The sequence below is a fragment of the Eriocheir sinensis genome, chromosome 64 (assembly GCF_024679095.1).
Source record: "Eriocheir sinensis breed Jianghai 21 chromosome 64, ASM2467909v1, whole genome shotgun sequence".
In the NCBI taxonomy this organism is placed as follows: domain Eukaryota; kingdom Metazoa; phylum Arthropoda; class Malacostraca; order Decapoda; family Varunidae; genus Eriocheir; species Eriocheir sinensis.
Genome location: NC_066572.1, coordinates 5701390 through 5726755, shown reverse-complemented (window position 1 = coordinate 5726755; position 25366 = coordinate 5701390). Strand labels below are relative to the sequence as shown.

Below are 25366 nucleotides of genomic sequence, written 5' to 3'. Positions count from 1 at the left end.
GCCCCCTCGTTAGCTAATTAGTTAGTTAGCGGGCCGCAGTCTCCTGAGCGGCCCAAACAGACAAAATACTAGCTTGGAGGTTTTGTATTTTTTTGCCCAGGGCTTTATTTTGCTCTCCAGCAGCTTAAGAATGATTTAACTTGCTGTTAAATAATTGTTAGTTATTTTGATTTCTGGTCTTAAGATAAGTGATTTTCAGACGCCCTCTCGCTGGAGAGGCGTCTGTAAATCACTTATCTTAAGACCAGAAGTCAAAATATACCAGGTAGGTTTTAAGCTAACAATTATCTAACAGCACGTTAAATCATTCTTAAGCTGCTGGAGAGCAAAATAAAGCCCTGGAAAAAATACAAACCTCAAGCTAATATTTGTCTGTTTGGGCTGCTCCAGGACTGCAGCTGCGGCACATTCGCCCTCAGTGGTCACACTACACACAGATGCAAACCTTAAAACCTTACCAGCAAAGGGTAAATACATTTTTTTTCTATCAGCAGGTACCACGTTTGGACATTTGGCTCCAAACGACAGCCAGTATTATTTTTTCCCGAAATAGAAAAGAGAAACCGAGTTAAGTCCAAACTACTTGTCTTCGAGTCGCCGCTGGATAGCCAATATGGTCCCTTGACGCACTGTACTCCTGAAAAAAAAATCTCCTTCAACTCATGCAGGATAGTATTATTTATGGTACCTTTCCTCAACTATTTCTTCAATTTGCCAACAAAAATCACCATTATCTGTGAAAAATAAATAAAACAGGAAACAGAATATTCAAAAATAAATTAACTAACTCTTCAATTCCAATATTAGGGAAGTAAAAACTGAACTGAAAAAAAAAAAAAAACTAATGAACAATAATAATGATAATAATAATAATAATAATAATAATAATGATGATGATGATGATGAATACAGTATTAACTGCATGAAACATTGCAAGAAGTTAAGGGGATTCAAACAAACTGAAAATAACAAATCCAGTAATCTTTTCCTTGGAGAATCTTTTGTAATGCATGAGATGAAATTCCTTCCATTACTTTCCCAGTAAAAAAAGAACCGTATACAAATACTTAAACCATACTCTGACATGGCTATTGTGATCAATCACCTAATTAAGATCTAGCTATCTATGTCTGACAAAACACCATCTTGTGATGAATGTGCTGAATCATTTGACTGGGATTTCAACCTTTGTGCTCTACCTCCACAACGATCGCTGGAACAACGGAGATATTTCATAATTGTTTGACCAATCTCCTTCTCATCTGTAGAAAATTGTGGCTTCATGAGCAGCACTCCTGTCAAAAAATAATGTGATGTAAATATATTAACTATACATTATTAATTCTGTAAAATCTAATGGCCACTGAAAGGCTGCTGTTCCCCTACTCTAGACCTTCTCATCACCTCCTCATTAGTCACCCTGTCATCCCAGTCAGGTGTTACTTAAATAGGGAAGGTTACAGTGGCGTAGCTACGGGTGGGTGGGAAGCCAATAACCCCCAGGTGCCTAACCACTGGCCAGTGGGCACAGCTGCCATACGGCAAGGGAACGGTGTTCCACCATGTAGGACGGAGGAAGCATGCAGGAACATTATGAATAATTTCTACTCATGACTTACTCTCGAACTCAAGTACAATAAATATTTTTCCTCTGCTTGAAAGAAAGTATAAGATTTATCAAACTATCTCTCTGATGCCTCACTCCATTCAGGAACGTCTAACAAAGAGGTGGCCACAGCAGAAGAGCTTCCAATTTTTCTTTATTCACCTGGAGGATAGTTTCTTTGAATTGTTTATGGGAAGAAAACAATATATTCAATGTTTATGATAACCAACATAGCAGTCTTCTAATACCAACATCAAGTATTATTTAGCATTTCTTAAGTTGGACTGTTCTAATTACATGATTCATATACTTGAAATTGTACTCACCACACACCAGTTGACAAAGCTTTGTTGACTTGAATCCTATCTTGGTGAAATTCTCCTTTGTTTTCCAACACTTCTTGCCCTCCCAATTGAATTTCTGTTGCAGTCGATTTGACATGACAGTATCCAAAATTGACTTTACTGCAACTCTCAATGTAGTTCCTCCCAAAACCTTCAGCCGTTGTACCTAAAACATATAACTTAGATAATAATATGTTCTTTGTTATTTTTTATCATGCATTTGAAGTATTTTCCCAACATACAGTTCGCTTGATTTAACTACGACTAGAGTGTGATCAACTAGTTTTGCAAACTCAAACTAAAAGAACCTGACTGCGTCTTTCACACACAGTTAGGCTAAAATATGTAAAACATTATTCCAGTTTATTTTGTTATCATTCATTGTTACACAACCTTTGGTAATCATTACCAAGGGGCCTCTAGATGCATAAACACAATAAAAAAAAAAAAAGGATCACTTAAGTAAACTCAAAACAAGGGACAAGAAAGGAAGAAAAGGAAAACTTGAAATGATTTCTTAATTTAATAACAAAAGAAATTATATTAATACAACAAAACTGAAAGTGAAATATTTACAAGTTCCAAAAGATAAGTCCAGTTAGTACTTTAAGATAAAATAAGCACAACAGTAAAGTACGGTAAATAAATAAAATCACAAATATGAAGACACAAATAAATCCTACAACATAACACCTAACCCGCAGACACACACACACACTAAGTTACTGGGGAAATTCACATTATGTTGTACTTACACAAGACTAGAGAGGAGCGGTAGGGGAAGGGAGGGACCAAGGCACCTGGAATGCTGAAGTGAAGTGAAGGCAAGAGAAGGACTTTTTATACAATTCAAAAGAGGGAGGGAAAGAAACACAAAGGGGTGGAACAAAACCTTATTTTACACATAATTTAGGGCAGGGATTGGTCACAATTAGTGGGCGGAGAAGTGAGTGGACACCATAACAGGGTATGGGCAGTGTATGGAGGTCATTGTAGGTCACACCCAAACATGGATAGTTTTCTGTGAGTGGCTCAGGAGAAGGGTATGGGAGGAGTTAAGGAAAAAAGCAAAACAAACAAACATGTTTTCTATGAACGGGTGAGGGGAGGAGACTGGGATGGACGGAGCAGCTGCAGGACACGTGTTGTTGACATGATGCCGTAGGGCTAAAGGGGCACAACAAGACACAAGTTGAGACATAAATAGACGGAAACAAGATACTGGACACACAATGATATAGTTGTAGGACATACATACACACAGACAGACACAAGTAAATATCATAAAAATAGCATGGATCGCTACACGTAACATCATTCAAATAAAGTGTTAATAAAATTATTAATTTTACTTACCATAAGCTCTTTAAATTCTTGATCAGATGTCAGTCTTCCTTCAAGAGCATCAAATCCCTGAAGTGTTTCAATTGGTAGTACATCATCAACAGCAGTAAAGTCATATTCCTGTGATGATGATGATACCGACTGCATTGTCAACAGCTGGTGTAGCATATCCTTCTGCGTTGCCATTAGTTGTTGAAGCAGTTTAGTTTGATCTTCCATGCGTGTCTCACATCTTGCTAAAGCAAGTAGAATAGTCTTCAATTCTGAAAGAAAAAGTTGCCATATAAATTTCAGATTCAGATTTCTAAGTCACTAGAACAAGCAGAATAGTATGTAGAATAGTATGTAATGAAATATCACACAGTGATTTTGTTGTTAGTCAGCCTTTAACTCCAGACCATACCTTACCATGGTGGCTTAGTCCACATTGGTAAGCCCATGTATCTTGTGTAAAGTGCATGTTAAGGTTACTGTAGCGTTAGAATGGCTATAGATATAAGTGTAATCTGTAACCAGTGTGACCTATGTCTATCAGGTGCCTTAGGATATACTTGTGTACATGCCAGACTGTAATGTTAACATTACTGTAGTGCTGGAATGGCCGTGTGTAGATTTGATTTGTGACCAGTGTGATAAATTCAACTATGTCCATCAGTTCCTGGAATAGATTTGCATGCAATCATTCTGGTCTACAGGTACTCTGATTAGAGTGTATAGGTTCAGTAAGTCTTTTAAACAATGATGTCATGTATGAAGCTTGAAAAAATTCCAGTTTCACTACTATTTAACTAGAATTATTTCATGAGGTAGACTAATTGAATATCTAAATTACTTATATGAAACATGATAACCAATGTATACAAATTAAGCTTTTATCAATATTGCAAAAAAGTTAAAAGATAAATGTAAGATATTACAGTTACACCCAAAATGTTTATGCAAAGTTAGCAGCATCACTTACGGTGAGAATGCGTGTCTCTGTCAACCTTAGGGATGCAAAAAGCATTACTTCTTTGAAGAGATGGGAAACCAGAAACACGAGGGGGTTCTGGAATTGTGCTTGGGCTTGGCTGCATAGTTGATGTATCTCCTGAAGAGTCAGAGCAGTCTGTGTCTTCATAAAGTGTTTTACGCTTCAATCTGTAATGATAAATCCTGAATAATAATTTCAACACCTTTGAATTAACATCCTATCAAAGGTGCAACTTCAAAGATTAACTAACTGCAATCCCCAACTTGTCTGTGATTGAATGTGTACCATAGGAAATCAGGGGACAGTATGAGCCTACATGAGGCCAAATAATACCTCAACAGGAAGAAAAATACTCACCCTAAAAGCCAAGTACTCACACTGGATAGGTAGGCCAACTTTCCCCAGGCATGACTTGGTCCTTGATAGCCTTTTGAGTTTTCTGGGAGTCTCTGTATGGAGGCCATCTACATTTTCTTTCAATTTTTGAAAGCCAAATGCTTGGAGCAACATCCACCTCTTGTGTTTCAACAAACACAACTACACAAAACTCTTTGGAAGTCATGCTGATTGATTGAATCACTGTGGCTGAAGGCTGTGAACAAGTGGAAAAGCAGCAAATGAATTTTGTGATAATTGTATCAGCAAATATTTTCTTTGGATTGCCATGTAAGAAGATATCTTCAAATCTTTTTGCAGTGTTTTAACTTTGTAAATTCCTAAATTTGCAGATGATAATGGGAAATGAAAAACAATTTCCTTAACCTGATATACTTGATATATTATACTTATATTATTAGGCTCACATTTATTTGAAATAATATTTTGAATGCATCCAATTTCATTGTTAATCATTACTCCTTGATCAGCAGGTGTGACTTTAAAACAGTATTTTCCAAGTATAATTCCTTGTACTGCTGGCATACCATTTCATCAACTAAAGGGCCTTGTGCGTGAATCTTTTTCAGGACAGGATAGATATGTTCTTCCACATCCATACTTATATTTCTTTCTGAAATCCTATTGATAACTTGAGATAAAGGGAAGTTGGGTTTCCTCAAGAGATTTTTATGACTCCCAAAAAGTTTTCAAATTCAAATGCCGAAAAACTATCAAGAGTACCATGTTTTGCGACATCATCAGGTAGATGCCACAAATTACGAACATTGTAAACAGCATATCTTTTCCCATATATCTGGATAAAGTGCTCAGTGAACTTGAGTAAATAGTCTTTTGCATACTCAACAGAATTTGGAATATCTTTTCTGGACAAGAGATTGACTGCACTGAACAGCAACATGAAATTGTTATATATGTTGATGTCAGTGGTATCTTTCAAAACCACAGGGCCTGTATATAGAAGAAAACTTCTTGACTCATTTGCTTTGAATCTATCAAGTTCATCTAGCGACCTTGGTTTACGGTTGAATTCCACAGGCATGAATTTTGCTACATTGACCAGGTTTTTAGATATTCAGTTTTTCTTGTGAGAGCCTATCCTTACATTTAAGGGTCCTTTGAGCCAAAGATTGAGAAGTTTTCTCATAACACCCAAATACACTAAGTGCATAGGATCCAATACAAATTTTGACACTAAACAATTTGTCATATTCAGCTTTGCAAGAGGGGATATACCTCGGTGGTGATTACTGTGACTTTGAGCAAGAAAATTTTCATCTGATCGTGGTAGAGAATTCAATTCTGGAAATACCACAGTTCCAGCCTCATATTCCCCCACCTGTTGACACCTCTCACATCCTGAGTAACCATTGTGAGATGTGATTCTTTTAAAGAACTGTCGTGCTGGGGCATCACAAATAAAGGAGGCTGTGTGGACTGGGATAAGATGCTCACCAAGCTTATACCCATTAGATACAAGTTTCAATTCATCAATGAAATCTTTCAAAAATTCATCAACATCATTAGATTTTGACATGCCATAAAATATTCGTACAACTTCTGGAGAACAGTTGGGTTTAAGTCCTTCACACTGAAAATTAATCAGTATTGTCCAAAATTGTGCTCTATAGCTCCGATGTAATGGTATGCCATCACAGTTTATTTTCAAAGACAAACCATTGTGTACAAGTAGCTGAATGGACTCTTTAGATGTATGTCTTGTTTCATATTTATCAATAGTTTTGAGCAAACCAAAATGGTAATACTGGCCTCCACATTTTTGTGTAATAAGTGATGTTTGGTTGACTGGAGTTTTGAGCAGTGTGCGAGCCTCTGAAGGAAGGGACGCATCATAATTTAGTTTTAGAATGGTTAACAATGAATTAATAGCTGTGTGAGTTATTTGATTATCAACAGCCCATTGTAGCAGCTGGCTTTGTGCATTTTCTGACACAACTGGAGGTACTTTTGGATGAATTGTGATTTCACAGTCACTATCAAATACTTTTACTTCATTACTAAGTGAAGAACAAATTTCAGTTTGCTTTCTTTTGTGATCATCTGTATTTAACACCTGCTGAGCTCCACAATCTACATCCTGCTTCCCTTCACATGACAATATCACATCATCATCACCATCACCCAGAGTCAGTAGTAGTGTGTGCAAGATTGACACATTGACGAGGGATAGATCGTTGGGCGTGTTTGGGATGGCTTGTATATGGATACTGACAACATTTTCTCTTCGCTATGTGGGCTAATGTCCACTTTGAAGACTTCATCTTTCAAAGATTTATCAAAGATAACTCACCACTTGTGTGTAGAGTGGTAAATTGTTCAACGATGACGGGACGGCTTCTTGGATGAGCCGTTTTACAACGTAAACAATATTTAAGCGGGAAAAGTTGAACTTGATCTTGATCTTGAACGTTCGCTGCCTGTAATCCCGATCGGAAAACGGATAATCCATTTTTTTGTATGTTTGCATAAATGCAGTGTTATACATTAGCTCATGATTGAGGCAAATATGAGGCAAACTGTATCGGGCCAATTTGGTTTTAGTATTAATTGGTTCAATTAACATTTACTGATGTAAGGCCGACACCGCTAACGAAGCGGTTTGCTGCAACAGTCACTCAGCCGCCGCTGCCGACACGACCCCGACAGTAGCCGATGCTGGCCCAATAACCCCATGTTTGCTGGGGAGCAGAGGGCCAGGGTGTGGACGGGCTGTAATTGGGACAGGAAGGAGGGGAGGGCCAGGGTGTGGACGGGTACACTTGGGACAGGAAGGAGGGGAGGGCCAGGGTGTGGACGGGTACACTTGGGACAGGAAGGAGGGGAGGGCCAGGGTGTGGAGGGGTACACTTGGGACAGGAAGGAGGGGAGGGCCAGGGTGTGGAGGGGTACACTTGGGACAGGAAGGAGGGGAGGGCCAGGGTGTGGAGGGGTACACTTGGGACAGGAAGGATGGAGGCCAGGGTGTGGATGGGTACACTTGGGACAGGAGGGTGGGGCGGGCCAGGGTGTGGATGGGTACACTTGGGACAGGAAGGAGGGGAGGGCCAGGGTGTGGACGGGTACACGTGGGACAGGAAGGAGGGAAGGGCCAGGGTGTGGACGGGTACACTTGGGACAGGAAGGAGGGGAGGGCCAGGGTGTGGACGGGCTACACTTGGGACAGGAAGGAGGGGAGGCCCAAGGTGTTGATGGGCTGTAATTGGGACAGGAAGGAGGAGAGGGCCAGGGTGTGGACGGGTACACTTGGGACAGGAAGGAGCGGAGGGCCAGGGTGTGGACGGGTACACTTGGGACAGGAAGGAGGGGAGGGCCAGGGTGTGGACGGGTACACTTGGGACAGGAAGGAGGAGAGGGCCAGGGTGTGGACGGGTACACTTGGGACAGGAAGGAGGGGAGGGCCAGGGTGTGGACGGGTACACTTGGGACAGGAAGGAGGAGAGGGCCAGGGTGTGGACGGGTACACTTGGGACAGGAAGGAGCGGAGGGCCAGGGTGTGGATGGGCTGTAATTGGGACAGGAAGGAGGAGAGGGCCAGGGTGTGGACGGGTACACTTGGGACAGGAAGGAGCGGAGGGCCAGGGTGTGGATGGGCTGTAATTGGGACAGGAAGGAGGGGAGGGCCAGGGTGTGGACGGGTACACTTGGGACAGGAAGGAGGGGAGGGCCAGGGTGTGGACGGGTACACTTGGGACAGGAAGGAGGAGAGGGCCAGGGTGTGGACGGGTACACTTGGAACAGGAATTAGCGGAGGGCCAGGGTGTGGACGGGTACACTTGGGACAGGAAGGAGGGGAGGGCCAGGGTGTGGACGGGTACGCTTGGGACAGGAAGGAGGGGAGGGCCAGGGTGTGGACGGGTACACTTGGGACAGGAAGGAGCGGAGGGCCAGGGTGTGGATGGGCCACGCGTGTGTAGGGTTGCCACCCTGACCTCAGGAAAATACCAACATCTTACTCTCCAATACGGAACTAACTGTATTTTAAGTTATGGGTCTTGTCTTGTTGCAGTGTAGGTGATGTTCACTTTGGGCGACTTGGGAGTCCACCGCCCCAACACTGTGCCCTACTCCTAGGGCCGCTTTCACTTTATTTGTTTTGATCGTTACCAATGGCGGTGATCAACGCATAGTTTTCCACGTGAAACTGGCCTATGGGGTAGTGGTAGAGGAGGTGTTGAGAGTGTGTGGTAAGGTGCGGGGCTGGGCTCACCCCGCAGCCGCCACTACCCCATAGGCCAGTTTTATGTGGAAATACTATAGCGGCAATCACCGCCATTTGTAACGATAAAAACAAACAAAATTACACTCAACCCTCGATTTGCCGGACTAAAAGGGGGGAAGGCTTGTCCGGGAATGGCAAATGTCCGGCAATGGAAAATGTCCGGGGGTCTACCCCCTTGCCGGACTTTACCCTATATATGTCCGGGAAACACAACCCACCCCCGGACTACACCTCGCAGTTTTTGCGACACAGAAAGGTGCACAGGTTTAGCTGTACGCTTGGTTACTTTCTTTGGTGGGTTTTTGGGTGGCATCGTTGTGAAGAAGAGGTGTATCCACGACAAGCACGTAAGCACAACACTCGTGTGACGCGGCAGACTTGTGTACAGTCCAGTACTAGACGTGTATGTCCGCCCGCGCTGCCATCTAGTGCCCGATTTGCGAACTTTGTCTGGCGCGGTAGTTTGAAATCGACTTGTCCCGGACTTTTTTTTTTTTTTTTTTTTTTTTTTACCCCACGGACTCTTGTCCGGCAAATCCGAAATCCGGCAAATGGAGGTCCGGCAAATCGAGGGTTGAGTGTACTGTGTACCTGTGTACCTGCCTCAGCTGGTCAGGGAGGGAGCTACTCTCTGCCCCCCTTGGAGTAGTCGTGTGTAGGACAGGGGGCTCATCAGGGATCCCCTGCAGAAACAGGTCAAATTTTCTCCTGAAGGTCTCCATGCTGCAGTTTGAGGTGTCCCTGATGTCCCTGGGCAGGCAGTTGAATAGTCTTGGTCCCTCGTTGGTAAAGCTGGCAGCATGTATGGACCTAAGACATTGACTGACTGTTTCAATGGATGTCCTGGGGCAGGTGCGGCCAAATTGGGGGTGTGTCTGGCGTGTTATCCCTCCTTCAGTTTGTGGTGATGGGTTAGGCACTTGCTTCTTCAGTGTTAATTATGTAGTACTATCTCTTCGTCTTTGGAGGGAGTAGAGTTGCAGAGTCTTGAGCCTGTCCCAGTAACTCAGATTTTTCATTGAGTTCAGCTTCCTTGTGAAGACCCTTTGTGTCTGTTCCAGTCGCTTGATATTGTACATTTTGTGTGGGGACCACAGATGGCACAGGTATTCCATTTTCGACAACACCAGGGACTTACAGAGCGGGAGGAGGTGTTCGGGTTCCCTCGTCTTGAAGGTGCAGAGTATCCATCCTGTCATCCTGCTGGCCGTCCTTGTGATGTCAATGTGCTCAGTGGGTGAAAAGTCATTACTAACTAGTACCCCCAGGTCATGTACGGAGCTCTTCTCTGCAATTTCTTGACCTTTCACCTGGTACTGTGATCTTGAGGTGGCCATTTTCCCCATATCTTATTAATTCAAATTTATTTTTGTTCAAAGACATGTTGTTGTCCTAACCTAACCTAACCCAGCCCTAAAATTTCTGTGGCCTGCCATGACTGACAGCCGCTGCCCACTGCTGGTGGAGGAAGGGGGAGGGACATTGCGTCGCCTTATTTACACATACTATGACAATGACAATACCTATGACAAAAAAGCCCACCTCAAGATCACCCACCCACCACATTGACCTAGGGCATTCATGGTGGGTTGCGCTATGCCACCACCGCCTACAATTAGCTCGAATTAGGGGTTTTATGGCGAGCCCTTTTTAGGGTCCACCGTACCACAGCCACGACTCGTGGAAGCCTAAAAAAGGGTCTGCCCACGTTCTCGGGTTAAGGAGGGCGCCCGGGGGGGTCCCTCCTGGGCACACAGTATGTCCTATGGCTTTGAAATTTTAGTATGTTGTTTGTTGGTGTAAGTGTATGACATTCTGTGAATTTTGTGAAATTTGGGTGAATGTGTAGAGGAGACTCAAACAAAGCATAAAATCTTATTTTTGTTTCACAGACTTTAGTTGAAAAAAATATACCAAAGAAACTTTGTGTATAGATCTACATTTATCATTTTGTAATTTTTTTCATTTTTTGTTCTGGCTTAAAAAAATTGAAATTCATTTTCATTAATAATTTTCTCCATTTTTTCTCCCGTTTTCTTTTTACATTTTTAAAAAATGTACAAAATGAGAAAAATTGCCGTTTAGTTGTAGATTATATTGATACCTTACAAAAGACTGTCAGACGTTTTGTCGATTTTGTGAAATTTTTTGAAGTGTAAAAAACAAATTTTCAAGATTTTGGCTCCTTAAGATTTTTTTTTCCATTTCATGTGTCTTGCCATTTGTATTCATTTGATTGTCATGAAATGTTCACATATGATTGTTTATACCTTGTTCACTTACTGGGCCGCCAGTGTGCTGAGCAGATGTTTCACTTGTTGCATATTGGTACATCTGTGGCCCGAATAGCCCTTTCTATAAACTTTTACAAACATGAGTATATAAACAATTTGTGGGTAAATTTGTATTTATTATGACTGCAGATGTGTTGCAATGGTACCAGGTAATAAGTTGAAAATGATAAGGTAATAAATATATAGCTATGTAAAGGCATCCAAAATACATTTAAAGTTTGGTGACATTTTGCTTCCAAATATAAGCATTTCATTATGTAACAGTAATCAACTGTAGAGGCAAATGCCCCTCATATCAAACAACGTAAAAAAAAAATCCTAATAAATGAAAATCTTGCTTCATAACAAAAAAATAATGCTCCAGATCACTACTTACTAGTACTTGGAATATTAGATTATCCCAATGGTTGATTTATTATAGTGTATTTTACTGAACTGTAGAGGGAAATACCACTCCGCAAATAACGTAAAAAAAAAAAAAATCCTTATAAATTAAAATTTTGCTCATAACAGAGAAGAAAATAATGTTCCCCATCCTGCTCTTCATCTGTTTCTAACTCGTCACTTTCCTCGGAGAGCTCATCATCTGGGTCATCTGAACTGACAAAAAACCTGAATCATCTGAATCACCAAATGAGGTATCCGATCGCCCTCCTTAAAAGACGGTCGGGTTCATTTCTGTTGAAAAGGGAAAAAACACATTAATAGTTTTTTATGTACAGCTCATCAGAATGTAAGATATTGTATCGACACAAACTCGTATAATAATCATAAAAACTACACCAAATAGCAGAACAAGACTATATCGTCAGTGCGTCGCGGACTGGTACATATATGCGCCAACCCATGCCTGGTACATTGGTGCACCAATACGCGGCAGAGGGAAAAAATATTAGTGGTCCGCGATTTGGTATATATTTGTACCGTGGATTTTTACACTATACTACAGGCTATCCTCTCATAATGGTACATAACTCCTCTCTCTGCAAAAGTCCAACGGACACTGGCGTGGTGGGCACCGTGAAAGTTCCGCGGAGCAGGCAAGAGCGCTGAGTTGCCAAACGCTATTGTAACAGTCCCAGGTTCGACCCCTGGTCATAACAGGTTGAAAAATAAAAAAAGGGGAGGAAGAGGAAGAATAGTGACGCTATTATTCCTCAGCCTCACAGAGAGTGTACGGCTGGGTTCGATTCCCTGCTGTTCTCTCTCTGTAAGCTGCCACCAGGAGGTTGTAATATGGCACAACCCCCAAAGCCTGTAAGCGAGGAACGGCAGTTCTATGAACCAGGTGGGACGGAACTAAACTAACTGGTTAGTCCCCAGACTCTCCCTGCCCTTGCAGGCCAGGTAACACTTGACCTTAACAACTGTCCCACCTGGTAGATAGTGTCCGTCGCTCCCTAGCTTACTATGGGTTGTTCCTTGAGGTAGATGGTATCCTCAGTCCAAAGTTTGGTAGTGTGGGGTCGTGGTTACCTTCGGAGGTCGTGGTGGGGGAGATTGCTAGACTGCACCGTAGGCTAGGAAGGCTGTATGCATTAATACAGGACATAGGCAGAATACAATTTATTGGTTTGTTTCCCAAGTTCCCTTCCCCCTAACAATAATCCTCACTAGACGAGGGAAGTGTAGCATGTTTTGTTTATAACTGTGAAAACCTTTCTTCTAATCCCTAACATTCTTATGGATAAATGCTACACACGAGAGATGAACATATGTAGGTATATATCACAGGGCTACCGCCCGATTGGCTAGACAATCCGATATCAACTTCCTGCATCGGCGTGCACACACCAAAAAACACTCATAAAAAAATAGGAAGAAAAGAGTTTAGTATGAGGGAAAGATCAGACCGTTACAGCTAACGGGGGGGGGGGGGGGGTCACTGTTAGCCCCTCGTCCACACAGCGGGTGCCCCTTACCCATTTGACACAATTTCCTTGGCTGGTGGAGGCCTGAGAGCTACACAATATGCTGTCGTGCCTTGCCTACAGGGGGGGTTGTGGAGCCGTTTACTCCCATCACAAGCCTGCTGGTCTCCCGGGGGGCGGCAGGGACTGGAGTGTCTCGCCCTTACCTTTGCTCAGTTCAGGCACTCATGACTGAGGGCATGACCCTTGTCAACCACTGGCGTCTGGGTCCATTCCCGACTCAATTGGGCGGCTTCAAGATGGCGGGCACTCGCCTTCCCTACCCCTGGACACCGGCCTTCAGCTGTCTCTCGCCACCTGCCGCACGGAAGATTAAGTCTAGAATGAATCACTAATGAACGTCGGCTAGGGCTATCTCTCACTCCCAGGCCGCCGTACTCTAGCGAGCTGTGAGCTTACCTCCGCCGTGCGGGAAGGTTAAGTCTAGAATGAATCATGCCAGCCGGAGCGGTTGCCTCGCTACCTTTCCCTCTGACGTGGCCTTCCCCAGGTTCTAACACTTTTCCTTCTCGCCTTTCAGCTTGGTACATTAATCTATCCTTCCTCTGCCTTTCTGAGGTTGTCTTTTTGTGTGTTGATTCTAAACTTAATTTTCCCTTAACGTAACGTATAAATATATAAAAATATATGGTTAGAGAGGATTTATATCAGGGGTGCCAACTCAAGCTGTGGTTCGTATTTCTCGTTCTCTTCCCTTACCTACTTATAACATATTAACCGCTACGGGTATTGTTTTGGCTGAGGAGAAACTGGATCCAGTAAATAACCATGGCCAAGTACAAGGGGGTATTCCCAATTTTCCCAGCTGGCTTTTAACTGGCGTCCACGGTGTTGGTATGCTGGCAGGTATGTTACACTATTAATGTGTTAACAAGCCTTAAAACTATCAAGCTTGCAGCTTTGGTCGCTGGATATTGTCCATTTACGTGTAGCTCTGACTTAGTATTGTTACGGATATCGCTTCAGATTTATTTAGGTTAGTTCAAAAGACATATTTATCAATGAATATATTATTGCATTAGTTTATTATTAGTACACGCACTATTTGCCTGATCCGGTGGCCTGTGGCTTGCCTTCGGTGCACCCACCACCGCCCTGATCCCTCCCACCAACTTCAGTTTCCTTACCAGTCTTTATTTATTTATTTATTTATTTATTTTTTTTTTTTTTCAGCACATGACTTTGTGTCCCAATGTCCACCACTGGTGTTAGTGTTGAAGTGAGGCATCGAGACAGTTGCTGTGGTCAGTACTTGTTCCGTCCCTGCTGCCGCTGACTTCAGGACTCCTTGGTGCATCCCTCGCCTTGCCTGCTCAATTGGTCACTGAGTGTGGCTTTGAAGCAACCTCGCCGCCTTCTCCAGCATCTCTGAGGTTCCTCAAGGCCAGCCAACTCCTCACATCCAGAGTAGTGTTGCAGTGGAGGCTGCAAGGCGGGACAGCAGCTGGAGTGGCTGGGATCAGCAGGAGCAGACTGCTACTGGTGTGAGGTTCAGGAGTGATAAAAAACACCACCAACACAACAACCAACAACAACAACAACTGCTGGCCTCTTCATCCACAAAGGGGGAAGTTTGAATTTCAGAAGTGTGAGAAGATCTGAGAATGAGAGCAAGTTTACTGACCAAAGCCAAGAGTGTGAGAAAAGACATGCAGGGAAGGATGACCTCAACAAATACACCCACACACTCTGGTGTAAGACCTCATGAAAGTCGGGAGTGTGGCAAAAGGTTTAGTAATAGGAGTAACCCCAAACATCACACCCTTACACACACTGGTGCAAGAAACCATGAGTGTGAAGTCTGTGGGAAATGTTTCAATCATAAGGGTCACCTCAACACACACACCCTTACACACACTGGTGCAAGAAACCATGAGTGTGAAGTTTGTGGGAAATGTTTCAGTCTGAAGGGTAACCTCAAGAAACACACTCTTACACACACCAGTGCAAGAAATCATGAGTGTGAAGTTTGTGGGAAATATTTCAATCAGAAGGGTACCCTCAACAAACACACCCTTACACACACTGGTGCAAGAAATCATGAGTGTGAAGTTTGTGGGAAATGTTTCAGTCAGAAGGGTACCCTCAACACACACACCCTTACACACACCAGTGCAAGAAATCATGAGTGTGAAGTTTGTGGGAAATGTTTCAGTCAGAAGGGTAACCTCAACACACACACTCTTACACACACTGGTGAAAGAAATCATGAGTGTGAAATTTGTGGGAAATGTTTCAGTCAGAAGGGTACCCTCAAATTACACACTCTTACACACACTGGTGAAAGAAATCATGAGTGTGAAGTTTGTGGGAAATGTTTCAGTCAGAAGGGTACCCTCAAATTACACACTCTTACACACACTGGTGAAAGAAATCATGAGTGTGAAATCTGTGGAAAATGTTTCACTGAGAAGGGTAACCTCAAATTACACACTCTTACACACACTGGTGAAAGAAATCATGAGTGTGAAGTTTGTGGGAAATGTTTCAGTCAGAAGGGTAACCTCAAATTACACACTCTTACACACACTGGTGAAAGAAATCATGAGTGTGAAGTTTGTGGGAAATGTTTCAGTCAGAAGGGTACCCTCAAATTACACACTCTTACACACACTGGTGAAAGAAATCATGAGTGTGAAGTTTGTGGGAAATGTTTCAGTCAGAAGGGTACCCTCAAATTACACACTCTTACACACACTGATGCAAGGAGTCATGAGTGTGAAGTTTGTGGGAAAAGATTCAAACTGAAGAGTATATTGGACAGGCACCTCTTCAGACACTCTGGTCATAAAGGGTTCAAGTGCGATGTTTGTGGGAAATGTTTCACGACTAAGTATGAGATTGTCAGGCACATGAAGGTCCACTTCTCCTGAGGTGCTGTGCTGATTCAGTTCTGCTGTGTGTGTGAGTGCAAGTGTTTGTTGTTGTGGTGTTACAGGGCTGTGTGTAGCACAGAGAACAGAAAATATTCATCTGTTGGAACAAATGGTGACTGTGACGGCATGATCTGTTATTCACTTTCCACCCCAGGCTTCATGTGGTTGGTGGGTCCTGTGAAAGGTCTGATCTTTTTGGTGACTGTGCTGGGCTGGCTGTTGTGGCCTGGGCTTATTGGTCAAGTGTGTGTGTGTTAATAGTAATAATTTAGTGTATTTGGTCTTGCCAGTCGCTAAGCTAAAAATTTACACATTATAAACACATTGTAAAGAACAGTAGGTAGGGGTTCAGGGATCTAACACATCAGTGGGAGGTTGGAATGATAGTGGTGGGAGGGTTGAGTGCAGTGTGGTGGTGCCGGGGAGGGGGAGGACATCCTCTTCCAGATGGTGGCAAGGTGTTAGTCCCAAGGTGTGACATGGGGTGACGATATGATTGAGCACATGCTACTTGAGTGATGTATGTATATAAGAGAGAAAAGGGGATTATGGTAACAGTTGTGACTGAATGGAATAGGATGTTGGAGAGGGATGTAAAAAGGTTAAATGCATGCAATATTATTTCAGCTGAGGTCATTTTCAAAGCAGACAATTGTTGTCATTCAGTAGATCATGTCATTCTTAATCATCAGAAATCATTTTCAAGACTCAATTCTGACCTGTCACATTGCGTAGATCTTGTCATTCATAGTCAGTTGAGGTCATCTTGAAGCCAACAATTCTTGTTTCATAGTTCAATTCTTGTCATTTTCCCTCTTTTTGTTCCTCAGATATATTTTTCAAATTAATATCATATTTATTTCCATTTATTTAATTTTGGGAGCAGGCATAAAGGCCAGGTTATGTTAGGTTACCTTATATTTAGTTTAATTAGGTCAGATGAGGTTAGGTTACATTTAATTTGATTAGGGTAGTTAGTTTTAATTGTGTTCAATGAATGTGTAATATGCTTCAGTTATATAATGTGTACTCGCCATTGCCAATGGAGCTTGGGAATAATAACACATGACTTAGTCATTCACTTTTTTTTATTGGATTAACCTGCAGTTTGAGTATTACAGCTTGATGTAGCACGTAACAGCTGATACAGCACAACAAATAAGTAATTACTGAGAAATCATCTATACAGGAAGGTAGTTGGTGTGGAAGAAATGGCTACTAACTCTGCCCTGTGCACAGGGGGTGATAAGTGGTGCCACAAAGAGATGCTCAGGGCTGAGAAATGTAAATCAAGTAGTGGTGCATTACAGGTGCCCAGTTTGTGAAAGACGGGACAGGAAACGGAGGAAATAGGTAACTGGAACTGTGTGGCAAAGCAGAAGGGAGGAAAGGACCTGCAGAAGCCACTGCCTCAACAGACTATTGGAAATGGTTTGACTATAGTAAGTCTGCTGGTCAACAGAAAAATATTCTTAATGTCGTGCCTGGCATGGGCACTCCTTAATAATGTTGGTTAATTATACCTCAAAGTAGAATTAATTGTTGATCACTTAAACCAGAGAGTAAAATTAGTAGTTCATTTACCAAGTCTAATAAGGCACTGTTATCGCACACAGGATTATCATCTGCCAAATAATATGGGTAGCGTGACTTTAACACTATTACTTAAGGTAAATATATTTGTTTAGAGATTCTGATGATGAACTAAGGGTCAAGGGACAGGATTCAGCCATACAAGACTAAATTGTCGCTCATAACACTTAGAACTTAGTCTAATTATAAACTAACATGTAAACACAAGAAACAAGTAGCACCAACACACGAAGAAAACCTATTGTTATGCCGGACGTGTTACTTGGGTTCCGTGTCGCCGTCAGGAGACTCCGTGGGAGGGAGATATGGAAACACCTTGCACAGCTTCTGTAGTTTAATATTCTTCCTTAGTTGTACAATTCACTCTTGACTCTTCACTGACCACTAGCTTACTATGACTGGGACTAACTCCTCTCGCCCTCTTCTCCTATATATACCGAACAGTACAGTCTAGAACGTTACAGTATATATTAGATTATACAAGAACATGTAGCAAAAATATGTGCGAGTTGGCAACACTTCCCGCCTGGCGCCTGGCCGCGGGGCGCGGGTGGGGCCTTGCTCCCCGCCCCTCTACTCGCTCCTCCCGGAGCCTTCCGGAGTCCCATAGACCCCGGGGGAAGCTTCCAGCACAACACTATCAAGTGTTCCCACTAACATGTGGTAAAAAACCTGCTCACTCAGTCTAACATCACTCATCAACTTAATTAAGCCTTGACTACAACTACCGAGTGTTTGCGCTCCACCGTGGTTACCCCTGATAATGACACACACACCATTTGTCCTTTACCCTCTTTCCTCCTCCCGCACACAACCCCCAGGGCATGCTGGCTTGGGTCCCGACAGCAGTCAGCCAGCCTACCATCAGACACACTTACTTCGACACCTCTGTCTGGGGCGATACCTCGTATAGGAGTCCTTAAATATAATATTATAGCCTAGGTATATTGAACACTTCTATGTATGTGAGGCCAGTTATGGTATTCGAAGCAACAAGTTGAAGAGGATGACATGGAGCCAAGAGTGCAGAATGCTGAAATACATGGGCCATGTGAGATGGACAAGTAGGGTATCAAACTAGGTGATAAGAATGTGTGGTGTGGAGGTGGTGCCCCTCTTGAAGATCTGTTAGGCAGCATGTTGGTAACCCTCCGCCACTTGTCAATGGTTGAAAACTCTCAACGTCTTGCAGTGGGAGTCAAGTCCTCTGGATCACCACGTTGTTTTGTTCTTATGCCTCCGACTGTGAGTTGTGCACATTTACATTTGAAAGTAATCTATTACTAACTGCAAGGTCTACATATATGCCTACCTTTTCTCAGGAAAAGAAGTTTCTAATAATTTCCTGCCTGACAACTTGACCAGGAATCTGTCTGTTGTTTCTCACAGGCTGAACTGGTACTTCTTCTGCAGCGATCCGCTCAGTAGTTGTACAGGAGCATACAAGAAGTCGCAATCTTCATAGTCTTCTTGGGGTCATACTGCAAACTTCCTCCTGACTTATGTAGGCACTTGCACCTTGACTTGAGGATCCCAAAGGTCCGTTCGACAACGCATCTTGTCCTGCGAGGACTTGTTGTATCGTTCCTCCCCAGGTGTTGTCAGGCTTTTTTTTTTTTTTTTACAACAGAGGAGGCAGCTCAAGGGCACAAAAAAAGAAAACAATAATAAAAAAGCCCGCTACTCGCTGCTCCCAAAAAATAATTAAAAGAGGTGGCCGAAAGAAAGATCAATTTCGGGAGGAGAGGTGTCCTGATACCCTCCTCTTGAAAGAGTTCAAGTCGTAGGCAGGAGGAAATACAGATGAAGGAAGGTTGTTCCAGAGTTTACCAGCGTGAGGGATGACAGAGTGAAGATGCTGGTTAACTCTTGCATAAGGGGTTTGGACAGTGTAGGGATGAGCATGAACAGAAAGTCGTGTGCAGCGTGGCCGCGGGAGGGGGGGAGGCATGCAGTTAGCAAGTTCAGAAGAGCAGTCAGCGTGGAAATATCGATAGAAGATAGAAAGAAAGGCAACATCGCGGCGGAATTTAAGAGGTAGAAGGCCATCAGTAGGAGGAGGAGAACTGATGAGACGAAGAGCCTTAGGAACAGAGAGAGGATAGAATCCGAAAGAGGGCAAAATGGGTACTTCAAAACTTTATTTGACAACAAAATAACGTTACTGGAAACGCTGTGCCGAATGGCACACGGGGCACTCATACCAGAGAAGTGAGAAGGAGCAGAGGACTGTGATACCCTCTCCTCAACAGGGCACCGACGCACTAATACATGCCCGTGAATGAGTTGAAAAATTCGGCCAAGGTTAACCACAGTGAGCGCGAGTTTCAAAACCCTTAATTTTTGTGCCAACCGGCAAACGGTGTCCATTCTAGGGTTAAGCAGTATAGGATATACGTTGTCAGGTCCGGGGCTTGTATTTGTTTTAAGGGACTGGAGAGCTTTAAGGACTTCATCGGTAGTTATTACAAAGTTAGGCAATGCCTGCTCAAGAGGAGGAAGAATCTTCCTCCACGAGAGCGACCCGCTGAGGCCACTCCATGTATTATTCCTCCAAGGATAAAACTAAGCGTAAGGAAAAGAAAATACAAGAAATAAAAGACCATAAATAAAATGCATAAAAGACAACAACTTAGGGCATAAAAAGTCTCCAATTAGAAAGAAAAGAAGAAAAAATAGGGAAAATAGGCAAATCGGAAAATAGGAAAGCCTGAATATAGTGTGAAGAAGAGAAAAAAGAAGCAGATCATCACAAAAGAAGAAGAAAATACGGAAATAAAAGAAAAATGGGAAAAAATATTTACTAAATAAGAATAGGAAAACATGAAAATCTGACTCTATGTAAACATAAAAAATAAAGAATCAATAATGACCTAAGAATATGTGCAAAGAGGAGATTTGATTTATTGATAGTTTATTGTTGCATATAAACAAGAGGAGAATTGAAAATAATAAAACATGTAAATAAAATAAAGAAATGGGAAAATAGGTCAATCGGAAAGGATAAAATAGGAAAGTCTGAATATAGGGAGACAGAAAAGTGAAACAATCAAGAAGGAGCCAAGAAGCTATAAAGGAAGGAGAAGAAGAAGAGGCAGACGAACCAAACAAGTCCCCTGTGACATCAAGATCAAGGTCGATGTACTACGCGTGCCCTGAAGTGCCCTGGCAGTGTTTCTCGTGGAGGAGGAGCCCCTCGGCGTGCAGGCCCCCAGGGTGAGTGTGCAGGTGGTGGAGGGCCAGGGTGTGGACAGGCTACACTTGGGACAGGAAGGAGGGAGGGCCAGGGTGTGGACAGGCTACACTTGGGACAGGAAGGAGGGAGGGCCAGGGTGTGGACAGGCTACACTTGGGACAGGAAGGAGGGAGGGCCAGGGTGTGGACAGGCTACACTTGGGACAGGAAGGAGGGAGGGCTAGGGTGTGGACAGGCTACACTTGGGACAGGAAGGAGGGAGGGCCAGGGTGTGGACAGGCTACACTTGGGACAGGAAGGAGGGAGGGCCAGGGTGTGGACAGGCTACACTTGGGACAGGAAGGAGGGAGGGCCAGGGTGTGGACAGGCTACACTTGGGACAGGAAGGAGGGGAGGGCTAGGGTGTGGACAGGCTACACTTGGGACAGGAAGGACGGGAGGGCCAGCGTGTGGACAGGCTCCACATTTGACAGGAAGGAGGGGAGGGCCAGGGTGTGGACGGGCTACACTTGGGGGTATTATTCTAGTGTTTGCCCATACTCACCCCTCGCAACCAAAATTGGCTAGGGGGCCATTGAGACTTCGGGGAATGCGGTGGTAAACATGAAATGCGTTGCAAATGCATAGTTTTTGAGTTATGAGGGGTTGAAAAATACCCTAGATGTAGGGAAATTCCTTACAAATACTAAGATGTACACTTGGGACAGGAAGGAGCGGAGGGCCAGGGTGTGGACGGGCTACACTTGGGACAGGAAGGAGGGGAGGGCCAGGGTGTGGACGGGCTACACTTGGGACAGGAAGGAGCGGAGGGCCAGGGTGTGGACGGGCTACACTTGGGACAGGAAGGAGGGGAGGGCCAGGGTGTGGACGGGCTGTACTTGGGACAGGAAGGACCCAGCAAACATGGTTATGCCGGGCCTGCATCTTGCCAGTGCTGGCAAGTCATCATAAACCAAATCGGTTTTGAATCGGTAAGCCATCACGTAGTAATGGGCCCAACAGCGGGCCATTTACTTGCCGATATATGTTTGCACCCCGGGCCTGAATCGGTTACGCTGCGGGCCAGAAACAGATCTATATTGGCATTCCGTAACCATACTGCAGCCAATACTGGGCCTATGCAGCCTTCTATTAATACCAATGCCGGGCCAATTCTGAGCCGGTTGCAGGCCAACATGGACCAACTGTTTCCATTACCACCCCGCTTTGCAGCTGTGATTTTCCTTTTGCCTTCTCAAAGCTTCATCTCATTGACTATGTATGTCATCAGAAGAAGACCTTATGAAGTAACAGACGCTGTTCCTCCATAACATTGTTTTCTAATGACATACACAGTCAATGAGATGAAGCTTCAAGAAGGCAAAAGGAAAATCACAGCTCCAAAGCGGGGTGGTATTGAGAACAGTTAAAATCACAATGAAATCCAGACAACAAATAACTGCAAACACAACACTGAAATGGGATTATCAAATCATATTATGCCAGTATTCTGGATTTTCAAGTGTTAGGGTTCTAACAGATGCTATAATTTGTCATCCATTTTCTTTGGATCATTTTAGATCTTTGATAATACAATAGTATATTATTAAATAATGAGGCCAAAAAATGATCTATGTTGCATAGTAACTTTGACCACATTCAATAATGGTGGTTATATGACTGGACACATATTGCAAGCATCCATGAAAAATAAATGAATGCAAATTATAACATCCGTGAACCCAAAGATTGTCAGACCTAAGGATCAACATGAAAAATGCAACTCAAATACTAAAATGTAATTTTGCTGCTTCATATCAAGCACTCAACCTTTCAACTTTGCTTGACATGGTGCTGTTTGACCTTGATATGTCTTACACTGGCAAGATTTAAGATTGGCAAAGTGTGAGCTAATTTACTGCTAGAATGTGTCATATAAGTGCTATAAATAAGACGATAATCATTATATGATGCAAAATATATTCTTTCCATAAGAAATCAAAAGCAAATCACAGCATCATGGTGAGATACATCTCTCCCTCTATACTATACAACAGACAAATCACAGCATCATGGTGAGATACATCTCTCCCTCTATACTATACAACAGACAAATCACAGCATCATGGTAAGATACATCTCTCCTTCTATACTATACAACAGACAAATCACAGCATCATGGTGAGATACATCTCTCCTCTATACTATACAACAGACAAATCACAGCATCATGGTGAGATACATCTCTCCTCTATACTATGAAACAGACAAATCACAGCATCATGGTGAGATACATCTCTCCCTCTATACTATACAACAGACAAATCACAGCATCATGGTGAGATACATCTCTCCCTCTATACTATACAACAGACAAATCACAGCATCATGGTAAGATACATCTCTCCCTCTATACTATACAACAGACAAATCACAGCATCATGGTGAGATACATCTCTCCCTCTACACACACACACACACACACACACACACACACACACACACACACAGGATATGGAGAAGATTGATAGAGAAGACCTAGTGACGAAGGACGTTAAGTGGTAGAAGAGGGCATAGCAAGAAACTGAAAAAGACGACATTCAGAAAAGACAAAGAAACACACAGTTTTCCACATAGAAGTATAACAGCTTGAAATGAACTTCATGAGATTGTGTGTGCAAAAACAATACATGAATTTAAGACAAAGTTGGATAGAAAAAGATATAGACGGGATGACAGCATGAGGCTAAGTATGGCTCTTTTCCTTACAACTAGGTAAACACACACACAAACACACACATGGGAATCTCGCTCTAAATTCCGCATCCTTTTTATAGCGTAATTGATGCACTGTACTCCTGAAAAAAATATCTCCCTCAACTCATGCAGGAAAACATTATTTTTGATACTTTTCCTCAACTATTTCTTCATTTTGCCAAGAAAAATTGTCATTATCTGTGAAAAATTAATAAAACAGGAAACAGAATGAACCTAATGTCCTGTATTCTTTTCATAGCTCAAGGGACCATATTGGCTCTCTGGTGGTGACTCAGAGACAAGTACTGTTTTGACTTAACTCTGATCCTCTTTTCTATTTCGGGAAAAAATAATACTGGCTGTCGTTTGGAGCCAAATGTCCAAACGTGGTACCTGCTGGTAGAAAAAAAATGTATTTACCCTTTGCTGGTAAGGTTTTAAGGTTGCATCTGTGTGTGGTGTGTGTGACCACTGAGGGGCAAATGTGCCGGGGGCCGCAGTCTCCTGAGCAGCCCAAACAGACAAAATACTAGCTTGGAGGTTTTGTATTTTTTTGCCCAGGGCTTTATTTTGCTCTCCAGCAGCTTAAGAATGATTTAACTTGCTGTTAAATAATTGTTAGTAGCTATTTTGATATGGTATGGACCTAAGACATTGACTGACTGTTTCAATGGATGTCCTGGGGCAGGTGCAGACAAATTGGGGGTGTGTCTGGCATGTTATCCCTCCTTCAGTTTGTGGTGATGGGCTAGGCACTTGCTTCTTCAGTGTTAATTATGTAGTACTATCTCTTCGTCTTTGGAGGGAGTAGGGTTGCAGAGTCTTGAGCCTGTCCCAGTAACTCAGATTTTTGATTGAGTTCAGCTTCCTTGTGAAGACCCTTTGTGTCTGTTCCAGTCGCTTGATATTGTACATTTTGTGTGGGAACCACAGATGGCACAGGTATTCCATTTTCGACAACACCAGGGACTTACAGAGCGGGAGGAGGTGTTCGGGTTCCCTTGTCTTGAAGGTGCAGAGTATCCATCCTGTCATCCTGCTGGCCGTCCTACATAAGAACATAAGAACGCAGGAGTCTGCAAGAGGCCGGTAGGCCTGTACGAGGCAGCTCCTTTGACCCTAAGCTCCCGTGTATCTAACCCCACCTAATATCGCTGTCCATGAATTTATCTAGTCTATTTTTGAATGTGACAATTGTATTGGCACTCACCACATGACTGCTAAGCCTATTCCACTTATCCACCACCCTGTTAGTAAACCAATTTTTGCCTATGTCCCTGTTGAATCTGAATTTATCCAGTTTAAACCCGTTACTTCGTGTCCTACCCGGTTCTCTTACCAACAAAACCTTATGAATGTCTCCCTTATTAAAGCCCTTCATCCATTTATAAACCTCAATCATGTCTCCACGCACCCTTCGCCTTTCTAGAGAATGCAAGTTTAACTGTTTGGGTCTTTCCTCGTATGGCAAGTTTCTCAACCCCTGAATCATCTTAGTCATCCTCCTCTGCACCGATTCTAACATTTTGATATCCATTCTATAGTAGGGTGACCGGAACTGAACCGCATAGTCAAGATGAGGTCTAACTAATGCTAAATATAGTTTGAGGAAGACTTCGGGGCTTCTGTTGCTTACGCTCCTTGAAATAAATCCCAGTACCCTATTAGCTCGATTTCTAGCTTGAATGCATTGTGCCCTTGGATGGAGATCAGAGCTCACTAAGACCCCTAAATCCCTCTCGCACCCAGACCTACTTATGAGAGTGTCATTTAAGCAATAGTTATGTGAGGGGTTGTTCCTACCTACACTCAGAATACTGCACTTCCCTACATTGAAC

At 43.1% G+C, this 25366-nt stretch overlaps 1 protein-coding gene across 1 annotated transcript in view; it reads left to right on the top strand.

The window, feature by feature from the left end:
• Positions 1–14732: 14732 nt before the first annotated feature.
• LOC126987332 (zinc finger protein OZF-like) overlaps positions 14733–25366 on the top strand; it is a 48317-nt gene continuing 37683 nt past the window's right edge. The window contains exon 1 of the mRNA XM_050844302.1: positions 14733–16002. Coding sequence (XP_050700259.1) covers positions 14733–16001 — 1269 coding nt within the window. The 3' untranslated portion in view covers position 16002. The remainder of the gene's footprint in view (positions 16003–25366) is intronic.